The following is a 13418-nucleotide window of genomic DNA, read 5'->3' on the forward strand; positions in this document are numbered from 1 at the left end:
CCGGGAATTGAACCAATGACCTCTTGGTTCATGGGTCGATGCTCAACCACTGAGCCACACTAGTGGGCAGGAATGGGGGGTCTTGATAAATAACAAAGATTTTATAGGAGCCCCCCCAAATTTTAAATATTGGCTACTAATTCAGAAACTTACAAACACTGTGCTGGTCAGAGAAAATGTGCCTATGACCTGCATTCAATCTGTGGGACATCAGTTTGCAAACTGTGGTCTTAGAGGTGTTCTGGTCTGGTACAGGGATGGAATACATCCAGTACTTGACTTTGGATCCTGACCTTTTACCTCAAGTCGATTCCATATTTTTGTACGCTGGGCTTTGCAGCCAGTCCTAATAGAAAGCCTACAGCTTCCCTTTTATACTCTAATGAGCAAGACTAAACACTATTAAAAAAAAAAGACACAGGAATATAGCCATTTCTTTTCTAGCACCAATAGAATGAAAATATACTTCATTTGCTTTAAGTCATTCATTAGCTGAAAAGGGAATGGGAACAGAATTTCATTCAGTATAGACTCTGCTTGGAACTCTCTGTGTGGGAAAAATAAAAGCTCCATGTAACTTTTATTTATATATTCTTTAAAAAAAAACTGTTTTGAAAGGACATTGAGTAAAGATGCAGAATGATCTATTTTTTTTGGAAAACATAAAACAATGTGTTATTATGCTATGAATTGATACTGGAGCAGATAAAACATTAAAATAATGATTCCAAGCCCGTATTGACTGGATTAACAACTTCTCTAAAACTCTAGCTCACTTTCTATGGTCTGTTGGTTCTCTTGAAACACCTTCCTCCAAACTGAGCAGTGATACGGGACACGCATCCTTCCATCGCTCGGATTGTGGCATCTTACTGTGGGTTACATTGTCTCATAGAAAGCGAGGGCTCACACACAGGAATTAAGAATTGACTGGTACGCGGGGAAAGCAGTAGGGACATTCCCACCACGGACAAACCAAGTTCTCCATGTCCTTGGGGGACAAGGGACACATGGAGTTTGGGTTCCCATTTTACCAAACAGCTCTACATTCAAGTTTTGTTGATGTGGCATGTTTCTGTGGCATAATGACTACCATTGGGAGGTCTTTGTTCCATCTTTTATTCACACCAACCTTTCTTGGTTTATGAGCCTACCAAACAGCTTATGGTAGCACGCAAGGGACTCGTTTCTAACCCATTAAGTTCAAATGGATTTTCTTCCACTGTCCATTTCATTCTTGCAGCTTTTAAAAACCATTGAAAACATCTGACAGGATCCCATTAAGGACCTGGTATACTTAAACAATAAAATGATATCTAAACCTCTCAGAGCCAAAGGATAATCTGGTGTACCTGTTTACTTCATTTGCAGACTTAAAGCCATTTTGTTATGTATCCCACCTGGAACCATGCCTTTAGTAAATGTGGGAAGTAGAAAATAAGGAGCAGTGTTATCACAGGATGTGAGGCAGAGAGCAGACAAAGGGATGGAGACTAATTTTGTGACCCATGTTTTAGGAGTGAAGATACTGGTCTTTTAGTGCCACTTCTATTGTGGATCATCTTTCTCTAGATATATAGATGATAGATACAAAGATGATAGATAGATAGAATATATAGGGTCTTCCTAAAAACATATACATACTCTTGGAGTAATTATAAAGGCAATGTTTATTACAATATATTTCATTTTCAAAATTGAGCTATCAGCTGTTGAAGCATGTATACATTTTTGGGGGATGCCCTGTATAATATATTTTCTTCTATTCTTAACCCTTGATCAGAGACTTACATGATAGAAATTACTTGATAACATTCCCATGGAGTATGGGGAAAAACAAAAGAAAAAAAGCACAAAACTCTTTTTCTGATAATGAGATAGAGAAGATTCTAAGATTAAAGCCCATGTATGTAGTATTATGTTCCAAGTAAAGGGGATTTAGGGAATCCAGGAACTTTTTTTTTCTCAATTGGAAACTTTGTCCTAATACCAAGATCCCCACACATTCCACCAGGAATCACCGTGGGTTCACCATGGCGCCTGGCACCCCGCCTTCAGGGGGCACACGGAGAATCGTCCAGCTGAATTCCACTGTCCACCTGGGAGTGCGAACTAAGTCCAAATTTACCCGGCGATTTAGTCAACGTCTTCCATAGGCCAAGCATATCGCTAAAGGCTTGTGCTCTAAGTATATGCAGAGATAGCTAGTAACAGCAGCTTTTCATGAGGGTTGGGAAACTGCAGGTCATTTGGGGAAAATTGTCAGAGCCAAGTGTATGAAAAGATAAAAATTTCTCTATGGCTTTTGGATTTAAGAAAAACAGCAACAAATACAAAACAAGATTCTTCTGAAAATGCTCTTCCAAAAGGGGTGATAACACCAATCCTGTGGATTTATTTATAAATTCAAGCTGAAGCATTGAAAACCCCAAGTGGACTCCCTTGGAGCAAAGAGAGATTCCATACGTGCCGTGTGGGGGATCGTGCCCAGTGTTGCTCTGCCGATGCCATGGTCGGAGTAGCTCTGAATCACAGCAGAACTGGACGTTAAAGAACATCATGCTGCACTAATGATATTATATTGGATCTCACGTGTGAATAAGTGGAAAGTCATACTTGCAATTCATCAACACCGATCCGTGAGTAAAAGGCCCCATTATCATTTAGAAAATGAACTGAATGGAAAAGCTGGAACGAACAGCACACTATTGCTCTGAAATATCCCTCGAGAACCAAGAGACACTTTACCTGCCAAGTTCACATTTCAGGCGTTAGGGTTTCCTCTCATCAAAGGCCCTGATGGGCACAGAGGTGCCACTAGAGTTAGAATGGAAATAACCGTCTAGCACATGAGGCCAAGTTCACCGGAGAAGTGAATTTGGGTCCAGGGAGGTTAGACAAATGGGAGTGGCCCTCTGGATGTTCTCACCGGACATTTGTACAAGCCGGATGCTCCGGAAAAGTCTGCAATAAGCAAGAACTGCTTCATCGGAAGAACATTTTGTTTTTACCTTAAATAGGAGTGGGATGCCCTGAGAACTCATGGAAGTCCCCTTACACACTCTTTATTCCTGATTATTTGAACCCATGCCCCCCACCTCACCCGTTGTTGTTTTTTTTAAATACTGGCAGATGTATTTGAAATGAATTTACATTTGTTCTGGCTTCTGTGCCCACGTGGAAATGGATTGAACCCTGACATCTCCAGGGGCAACTGGGGGCTGAGGCAGGCCACTCACTGCCGTGGTGGAGGCTCTTGGCTTTGTCAGCTTCAGCCACGATTCCTGAACCTCGCCCACGAATCTTCATGGGAGCTACAGAAGCATTTCTCAGGCACGCCGTGGTGCAGGGTAACTCATTTAAATAAAGTCCGTTAGAACCCAATAGCTTTGGAATGGCACGTTGCTGTAGTCTTTGCTTCTCTGTCGTGCCCTACCTTGGGGTGGGGATTTGTGTACCTGTGTCTTTGTCTTTGGGTGTATGTGTGACGGCACAGAAACACAGTCACACACCCAAACACATAGATTTCTAGTAAAGACCAGAGGTATTGCCCAGCAACTGATTCTTGAGGTAGAACTGCAGAGTATACATTTTCCTTTTTCTTGCTTTGATGATATTTTTATACAATTTTGTATGCTGTAAAAAGTTTTTAAAAGTATTTGCTATTTTTATTTGTAGAGCTCAGGTAGGATTTTATCAGCTCTGGGGCCCACGGTCCAGCCAGATTCCTCCCCTCACCTAATTTAAGAGTCCGCTCTCTTTTTCATACCCTTTCTCTGACCTTTCCCTTCTTTTCTTCTCATTTTTGTACCTTTTTGCAAATTGCGTCTTTTGCCTCTGACAAGGCACACCATTCTGCTTGCAGTGTTGCCTTAGCACATGATGGGAAACACAAAATGATGGGGAAAAACAACCGCATCTTGTTCCTGTGTAATCCACATGAGGGAATGTTGGGTAGGAGGAGTCAGGGAAGAGGGACCAGGTTGGGGAAGGGAAGCAGGAGAAGGGAATTTTCATGGGAACTCAGATTCCCAAAGCCAGGAGAGTCACGCCAGGCTAACGTGATGCTGTTAGCGTCTTCCCCTGCACAGAGCACAGCTTTTGCTGTTACAGGGTTTTTTTTCTCCTTAGGATGGCGGGCCCTCACCCTGGTGTGCACACTCTCCTAATGAGGGCGCTGGCCATATGTGAACGGGTAAATCAGCTCATCTCAGCCTTAGATTTTGCTGTTGTTCAGCTGGATTGGTGGGAGCTGCCTGGATGAATGTCAAAATGCTTGTCAAGATTCAAAAGAGGGAGGCAAGCAGAAACCAAACCCCAAGCCCCAATTCAGATCGTGCCAAGTGAATAGTTCTTTGGCGGGATCTGGAAGGGATCTCTGGGTGTGTTCTCAGAATGCTCCTCTGCAAGGGAAGATGGCGAAATGGACGGGCCTCTGTTTTATGGCAGCGATAGCATGGACTTCCACGATGTGAAATATGCTCCAAGCCGATGAAAGGCAGGTTGTAATTCACATTTGTATATCAAAGGGCAAGAGAATGGCCATTCATTCTAAACAAGAATGTTTTGTTCCCTGTGATACTGGCTTGTACTGAAACTATTTCAAATGGCATGGTGTTACATCTCCAAATGCAAAAATAAAACATAGGGACTCGTGTAAAGCAGGGTGTGCTGACTGCTCTCAGTAAATCCCGTGTCTGTTGTAAGTCTTTATTGCACAGAGGAGGCTGATGGTCCTCCATGCATACTCCCCCCCAGCAACCAGCAATGAATACGTACCTATATGTTCTTCTGGTTACCAAATAAAAACAATGCGTTCACCTCTTGATTGGAATTCGAAAAATGAAAAGGCTGTTGGTTCTTTTAATGTTTTCCTTGGTTGTCTATGTTCTGTCCCAGATGTGGGGCTGTCTGAACTTACTCAACAACCCATCTCCTTCGCATTCCTCCAAACGCCACGTGATGCCCAGGTACCCGTGCTTTTGCCTGCACACTGGAAGATACACATGGTGTATTGTGCCTCATCTGATCTCTTTTGAGGTGGATGGGTTATCAGAAGCTCCTGGGAGGTGTAAGAAATGCCGGTAGTCATGGAATTAGGTTGGCTTCCGTATGTTCAGTTTTCTTCTGGGTACCATGATATTACGGTTTTATAGTCCTGCGATGCTAGTTTTCAAATTCCAAACATTTTTCCTTCTCCTCTTGCGAGGGCTACCTGGCAATATTTTCCTTCTCTCCAGCCATGAACGTACAGAGTCTGAGCAGGGAATGGTCCTTACCCCTGTGTGTGGGCGTACAAGTGGCTTTCCTCCTTCAGACCACCACTAAGAGGGGCTCCCCTAGTGGTGATGGAGGGTATTACACAAACACCACCCTCTCTCCCTGGCCACCTGGCCTGTTGCTCCTGTGTAGTAATTCCACTGGATTGTTTTTCTGGGCTGTGGTGTTCGTCTAAAGCAGCTGTGCTTGCCACACATTAAAATACGTGTTTTTAATTTTTTTTTCTGAAAGAAAAAGCAGTACTTATTTTGAAACATATCAAGAAGTATGATGCAATTAAAATCATTGGTAATACCCTGTCCAGTGATTACCCCTGTCAGTTCTTCACTGAACTTCCTCGTGGTTTTTGCTATACATTTTTACACAGTTGAGGCCATTCAGTCCAGTACATTTAATTTTGTATTATGGTTTTTACCCATATACTATTGGCTTGTTAGCATTGTCCCATTAAAAAAACACACACCACATACCTCTTTATTAATGTAATTTAAATAGCAACGTAATATTTTGTTTTGTGACCCTAGCACAATTTTACTTAACCACCTCTCTGTTGGACAATTAAGTTACACACTTTTATTTTTGACAGCTGTAAATAACGTAGCAATGGAGCTCTTTGTACATAAGGCCTGGTTGAATTTCTGAATATCTCCACTGGAAAATTTTCTTAGATGTACAATCACCGGGCCAGAGGTTGTGAATCTTTTTTCAGACTCCTCATTCACATGCCCAACCCCAAAGCATATTCAAGTCTTAAGACCACCTCATTTAAACCGCACGTAGTGTCGCATGTCTGAATAGCTCTTGTGGTTTTGATCATTGTTCTGTGTGATGAACGGAGGTGAAGTCTCACAGAAGCAAGCATAGTACTGATGGCGGTTGCATCGTGAAGGAAAAATGTTACTAAAGACTCTGCATGGGCCGCTCTCATTAATTTACTATCGGAAAAAAGCTCTTAGGGAAGCTCAGACAGGTGGGAACCCTCACACTCTCAGGCCTCCCACAGCCCTGAGCAGAAGGTGGACTTCTCTGGATGCTGTTTTGTCAAGGCTGTGAAAGGGCAAAAATGATGATTTGTTCCGAGGCATCAGGTGACGACGGCTTGGTGATGTCCGCCACACCCCTGATGGGACACAGAGAAGAGGTTGGTAGATGTGCTTAGCAATAGCGATGGACTGAAGCTTGTGGGTATCAATCGGGCAGCCTTGCAGTTGCTAACCGGGAGGGATGGAGGATGCCTGGTTGACAGGCACTTTTTCTAGTTTAGTCTTTCAGCAGCCGTCTCTGCCTGGGGGATCTGCTCGTGTCATAACAACATTGCTATTGTTGGACTATTACTAACGATGACACATGGTCTCAGGGCTCTTACATCACGCTTTCCCAGCAGCCTTGGGCTTGGCGGGGCCACCCCATTGGGCAGAAGGGAGATTTTTGTTTGAGGTCAAGCTGCAAGTCACCGGGGTTTAGTGCTAACCCCACGCCCTGAGTCTTAGGTGTGTGTAGTTGCCCCAAAGCGGTCAGCAGTGCTTGTCATTTCCATCGCTGTCCTCTTTTCCAGACCTCCTGATGAATTGCATTTATTGCCCTTTAGCTGAACCAACCAAGGGCATTGCTTTGAAATATCTGAAAGCTATTCGTTTGTCAAGAGTTACTGCCAGCCCCACAAACCGCGGTGATGACATTTCACCCCGGGCTGACTGATTGGGTTGTTTACTCTTTGGGCATTCAGATACTGTAGGTCAAGGACGATGTAATTCATGACCTTAAGTGCTTTTCTCCCAAAGATGACATGCCAGCTACTTTACACACACACACACACACACACACACACACACACACACACACACACACCTTTCTTTTGAATGTAAATAACAAACATTACGTTGGCCAAGCATTTTCACGTGTGTATTCTCACTTGATCCTCACAAATACATACAGAAATTGATGTTTTTAAATCTTTATAGATGAGGATAATGAAGGTTAGCTGACGCACTGATGTAGTTATTTACTCGTTTTCATTTTACCGACCTCAACTATTAAATATTTCAGAATTCTAAAATCACATACATTTAATCAACTTGTGTTTTTTTGTTTGTTATGAAATGTTAAGGCAGTGGTTGGCAAACTGCAGCTCGCGAGCCACATGCAGCTCTTTGGCCTCTTGAGTGTGACTCTTTCACAAAATACCACGGCCTGGGCGAGTCTATTTTGAAGAAGTGGCGTTAGAAGAAGTTTAAGTTTAAAAAACTGGGCTCTCAAAAGAAATTTCAATCGTTGCACTGTTGATATTTGGCTCTGTTGACTAAGGATTTTTCCGACCACTGGGTTAAGGAAGCAGAATAAAACTCCAGGCAGCGAGTTGAGCGAGGGTAGACAGCATGGACCCGGTGCTCGGTGCTCGTTAGCATGCAGCCACACAGGCTTATAGGCCCCCCAGGGCCCAGTACTAAGTCATGAAGTAGATCTGAGTTTCCTGGAAAAGCAAATAAAAATGAAAAGAAGCCATTGACAGGATTCACATCATTCCATGGAGGTAATGCTCACCAGTTGTTTAGAAGAAAGAACGCCTCCCTGAGGGCTGAGAGAAATGTCTTTCAGGAACTTTGAAAATGCCCAGGCCCAGGCTCTACCCCAGACCAATTAAAGCAGCCTTTCTGGAGGCAGGGCCTGGGTATCCACACAATTTCTTTAAAATCCCCAGATGCTCCTAATGCGCAGCCAGGATTGAAAAACGCTAATGGTGAATTCTGAGTCACCGACGGGAGCGAGATCTACACCAAATCCCAGGGTGACCTCTGTGTCCCAAGGCCAAGGCTGGCTTGGAGCAGCAGAGCAGGTCGGAAGCTGGCCCGGAAATGCATCCTCCAGCTCGGGTTCTGATGTTTTCCTGGGGAATGGAAGGAGGGGGAAAGGTTTTGGAAACTGAGTTGAGTATTATTCCCACGCACGGAACTTAGAGTAACGTGGTTGGTAATTTGGTGGCTGTGGAGTGGAAAATGATTTCAGGAGCCCACCCTCAGTTATTGGGGAGCCAGAGAAAGGCTGATTCAGAAACTAATCACCCCAGTGGTGCCCATTGAAGGCCTGGAGAAATTACAAACAGGTTTATTTTATGCATCTCCGCCTGCTACCTGTCTATGACTCCCGGTTAGGAGAGGCACTGATGGGTAAACCTCTGGCTCCATCCCTTGGAGATTCCGCTTCAGGAAAGGGCAATGGAAGCCATTTATAAAAATCACCCCAGGGGGTTTAATCAATCATAGGCAGGTTGGGACCCTCTGAGTTCCCTACCAACTCTGACATCATGGCGTCTCCGAGACGTGGAAAAGAGCGACCCAGCACTGACTGCCATGCTGCAGGCGCCGCAGCGACTCAGCACTGACTGCCAAGGGGGGTGTGGATCAGGCCTGGAGAGAGAAGCAGGGTCTGATCCGTAGCCTCCATGGCAGCTGTTGATCAGCCCTTGCTTCTTTTTCTTTCCTGGCCTTGCCAAAAGCTGTGGGGGCTACTGATCAGCCCTGCCTCTCTGATCAGGCCTGGAGATAGGCTCGGAGTCGCTGACTGTCATAGAAACTGACCAATCAGAACCAAATCTCAGTGAACTGAGAGGAGCCAATGGCTGCCTAGGAAGCGGAGCTTTTGACGCTGACTGGCATAGAAACTGACCAATTAGAACCTAATCTAGGTGAACTGCGAAAGCAGAACCTAAGGTGGGGGCTGAGGAGGGGTTTTAAGGGTAACAGCTGTTTGGTGTAAGGTGTAAGAAAGCGGTTCAATTTTTTAATGACTTGTTTGGCAGTATAGTGCATATGGCTGGCTATCAGTCTAGATATAGGGATTATGTATTTTTCTCCACCAAGAGCATCTCCTCCTACTGAAAAAAGGCTTTTCCTTCCATTTAAGCAAACCTATCCTATAGAATCTATCTATACTAATAAAAGGGTAATATGCTAATTAGACTGGGTTGACTGGCCATCTTCCGGATGTCTGACTTCCTTCTGGACAAAGCCATGGTGGTGGGGGCTGAGGCAGAGGCAGTTAGGGGCGATCAGGCTGGCAGGGGAGGGCAGTTAGGGGTGATCAGGTAAGCAGGCAGAGGGGTTAGGGGCAATTAGGCAGGCAGGCAGAGGCAGTTAGGGGTGATTAGGCAGGCAGGCAGAGGCAGTTAGGGGCTATTAGGCAGGCAGGCAGGTGAGCAGTTAGGAGCCAGCAGTACCAGATTGCGAGAGGGATGTCCAACTGCTGGTTATCCTAAACTGGCAGTCGGACATCCCCCAAGGGGTCCCTAATTGGAGAGGGTGCAGGCTGGGCTGAGGGAACCCCCCATGCATGAATTTCGTGCACCAGGCCACTAGTAGTAGTAGTAATAATAATAATAATGTAATAATAATAATAATAAATGATAACACAGAAGACTACAATGAAACAGTCTCAAACACCATCCCAAGCGTATTTCTCCACACCTCACAGGGACTCTGGGGCAGGGAAAGCTTACCTATCCCCTTCAGCTCCCAAGATCCTGCTTCATCTGAGGGGTCATCTGTGATCTTCACCCAGGACTGTGGTGACTCAGGAAGACTTTTCCCAGTTAACACAACCTCCATTCACAGCATGGCAAGTAGACTTTATGAAAAGTGTGGGTAGATTCAGGGGACTTGTACCAGAAAGTACTTCACATGGAAATATTTAACTCCTCTGCCTAAGAAGTGTCTCTGTAAAGTCAAAAACAACAAAAACTAAATACAAAATAAAAAAGGAGAGAGATGCAAAGAAAAAAAAGAATTGTCTGCATTTCTGCCAGCTCGGACTTCAGGCACCTGCCGTGTTGCTGGATTCTGGCCTCCAGGGATCTTTGGATGGCAAACTAAGGAAGTGAATGAACAATAAATATTATTTGTATTCAGATATAAAATATATATGTACATTGTCTATATGTGTCTGTGTGTATACATCTCTCTATATATAGAAGCCCAATATGCAAAGTGTCCCTTCGGGAGTTCAACCAACAGGGAGTTCAATTGCTCCCTATGGCGTGCGCTGACCACCAGGGGGCAGCATGGAATGAAGGGAGGCCCTGGCTAGTAGCCGGCAGCCGCTAGGAACCCTACCCATGCATGAATTTCATGCACTGGGCTTCTAGTATCCTATATAATAAAAGGCTAATATGCAAATCAACCAAATGGTATTATGACTGGTTGCTATGATGCGCACTGACCACCAGGGGGCAGACAGTCAATGCAGGAGCTGCCCCCTGGTGGTCAGTGCACTCCCACAGGGGGAGCACCGCTCAGCCAGAAGCCAGGCTAATGGCTGGGGAGTGCAGCGGCAGTGGTGGGAGCCTCTTCTGCCTCTGTGGCAGTGCTAAGGATGTCCGACTGCCACCTTAGGCCTGCCTAAGCCGGCAGTCGGACATCCCCCGAGGGTTCCCGGACTGCGAGAGGGCGCAGGCCAGGCTGAGAGACCCCCCTGCCCCCCAGTGCATGAATTTCATGCACCGGGCCTCTAGTTTATATGTAAAATAAAATATGTATGGGTATATATATGTACACACACACACACACACACACACACACACACACACAAATGTCCTTTTGCAGATCAATTCAGCCCTCTTTAGTTTTGCTCTCTCTTTCCTGATCCACATACTGGGGGCTTCCTTCTCATTCCCACAGAGCCCCTCAACTGTTTGTATGAACGGAAGATACTCCTTTCCTAATAGGAACTCCATTGGCAGCTTCGGGATTGGGGGAGACCTCCATGCCCTCCTTTTGCAGATGAAGACCTGAGCTTCCAAGAAATCAGTTAACATTTTTAAGGTCCAATAGGGAGTAAAGGGACAAAGCTTGGGCAAACCCCTGATTCCTTGATCCTAAGTTCAGGACGTCCCTTCCACAGCAGGATTCTTTGTCCTGGTGCATGTTAGGATCCTCTGGGGGGCTTAGCAGTCCAATGCTGGAGCTCCTCCCTGGTCCCAGGAAGCCAGGACCTCTGGGCCAAGTGCTCATGCTACTGCTTATTCAGCAAGTTTCCCTGGAGAGTCTCAGTGCAGCCCTGCGCGGTGTGTTGGTTCCCGACATCCCAACCTGCCAACCAGGAGACTGAGAGTGACCTCACGCGCAGGTGTCGAGGCTGCGCTCCTGGCTTTTCTGGACCATGGAATACACGCTGCTTACAACCTCACCCAACCTTCTTCCAAACATTTCCAGACCCAGACTTTTGGATCACCTGATAACATTTTAGAGGAGCATTTACCTGTCTGAGAGGTCTGTCCACAATCCTACTTTTCCTCATCCTCTTCCTCCTCTTTGCAGGCACAAAGAAGCACTCTCATGGCTCCCCAGCCCCGAGCACCAGCTCCACAAGTCGCCTCACCTTGCCAGGTGGGTAAATGGCATCGCGCCGTGATCTCAGTGATCACAGACAGCAGACAGAACCGCTTTCTCAGGTGTTGAGGTTAGCAGTTGATAAGCTGGGAATCTGGCCCTATACTAGCCAGTCTGCTCCACGTGATTGGAGGGCCTCTCTCACCCACTTTTGTCAAGTTCCTCCAGGAATGGCCCTGATAACTCCATACTTGGTTCACAGTCTCTCCTGCTTGCTGATGGAAAGAACAGAGTGTTGTTCTTCCTTAATTTCACCTGGATGTGTTTTGGAAGTATCTGGGAGACAGATGGTGCCGGGGAATGAGTATGAGTCTTTGGTGAGAGAGACTTGGGTTCAAATCCCAGCTCTACCATGTTCAAACTGTGCAAGCTCACTCCACGTATGGGGCTTCTTGCTTATAAGTTTAGGATAGTCCTGACTCACAGTGGGTGCTCACAGCTAATCTACCATAAGGAAACATGGAAGTCATGCACGAACCCTGCTGGATCCCATCTAACATTTTACCAGGAAATTTTAAGCATTCATGATGATTCTGTATAATCACTATTTAACACGAGAGGCACCTATTGGCCATTCTGTCTCCGTGTGTACACAGGCTTACATTCTCTACCATGATTTAATTTTTACAAGTAGAACTTATAAAACACATTGTTTGGGGGAAGAGGTTATAAAAGGAAAACATAAACATAGTATGAAAGTAGAAAAACTTAAAAAAAAATCTATACTAATAAAAGGGTAATATGCTAATTAGACCGGATAGACCCGATGTCTTCCAGACGTCATTTTGGATGTCCTTCCTAACAAAGCCAGGGCCTGGCTCGGGGAAGCTGCCTGCGGTCCCCGGTGCTTGTGGCTGGCCTGGGGTAAGCTGGCCCAGGTCCCAGATGCCTGTGGGCGGCCAGAGGGAAGCCCGGGTCCCGGGTGCCAGAGGGAAGCTGGTGCTGGCAGCCGGGGGAAGGAAGGTCTACTCTTGCACGAATTTTCATGCAGTGGGCCTAAAGTAAAAATTATAAGAAGGAAAATGTTGCCAGTACTACCACTCAGAGGTAACCAAAATGACTGTTCCTTCTTTATTAGATTTTTCCCTCCCTAGGGTGGAATTATACTCTACATGAAATTTGTCTCATCTCTTTTAAAATTTGCTATTACATCATGAGATTCCCCCTGTGTTATTAAATATTTTAAGACTATTTTAGTGCTTGACTAACATTTCATATGATTAATTTATACCATAGTTATATGCAGAGGCTTGACTGCGTGGGAAGTCAGTGCCCCTAACCCCTGTGTTGTTCAAAGGTCAACAGTATATTCATTGATAATTTGCTATTAATGTAGCTTGTATTTTTGTTATTATAAACTAGTAGTGCTGAGCACGAATCTGTGTGCCAGTAGCTTGCCAGTAGCTCACTGCCGCCCTCCAGTAGCTGTCCGCCCGCTGCCCTGCCCTTCTGTAGCTCCGCCTGCCCCTCCTCTCCCTCGCCTCCCCTCAAAGCTTGCTCCCTGCCCCCTCCTGTAGCTCTCCGCCACCCACTTGTAGCTCGCTGCCCCACCCTCCTGCTGATCTGTGATCCAGTCGTTAATCAGTTGGTTGTTATGCTTCACGGCGTAATGACCATTTGCATATTACATCTTTTTATATAGGATAACCTCACATTCTTGTACATAAATCTTTCTATGAATTGAGGACAGATTCCTATATGTAGAATTATTGGCTCAAAGAATAGGTACATATTTAGGTTCTTAACACATGAGAGTCA

General features: G+C 45.4%; 1 protein-coding gene across 3 annotated transcripts in view; it reads left to right on the top strand.

Annotated features, from left to right (window-relative positions):
* PDE1C (phosphodiesterase 1C) overlaps window positions 1-13418 on the top strand; it is a gene marked incomplete at both ends in the record, with an annotated part of 288273 nt that overhangs the window by 261245 nt on the left and 13610 nt on the right. For all 3 annotated transcript variants that reach the window (XM_079786145.1, XM_079786146.1, XM_079786147.1), the window contains one exon: window positions 11589-11657. In XM_079786145.1, the coding sequence (XP_079642271.1) occupies window positions 11589-11657 (69 nt within the window). The remainder of the gene's footprint in view (window positions 1-11588; window positions 11658-13418) is intronic.

Source organism: Cnephaeus nilssonii (genome assembly GCF_951640355.1).
Source record: "Cnephaeus nilssonii genome assembly, chromosome: 12".
Taxonomy (NCBI): Eukaryota; Metazoa; Chordata; class Mammalia; order Chiroptera; family Vespertilionidae; genus Cnephaeus; species Cnephaeus nilssonii.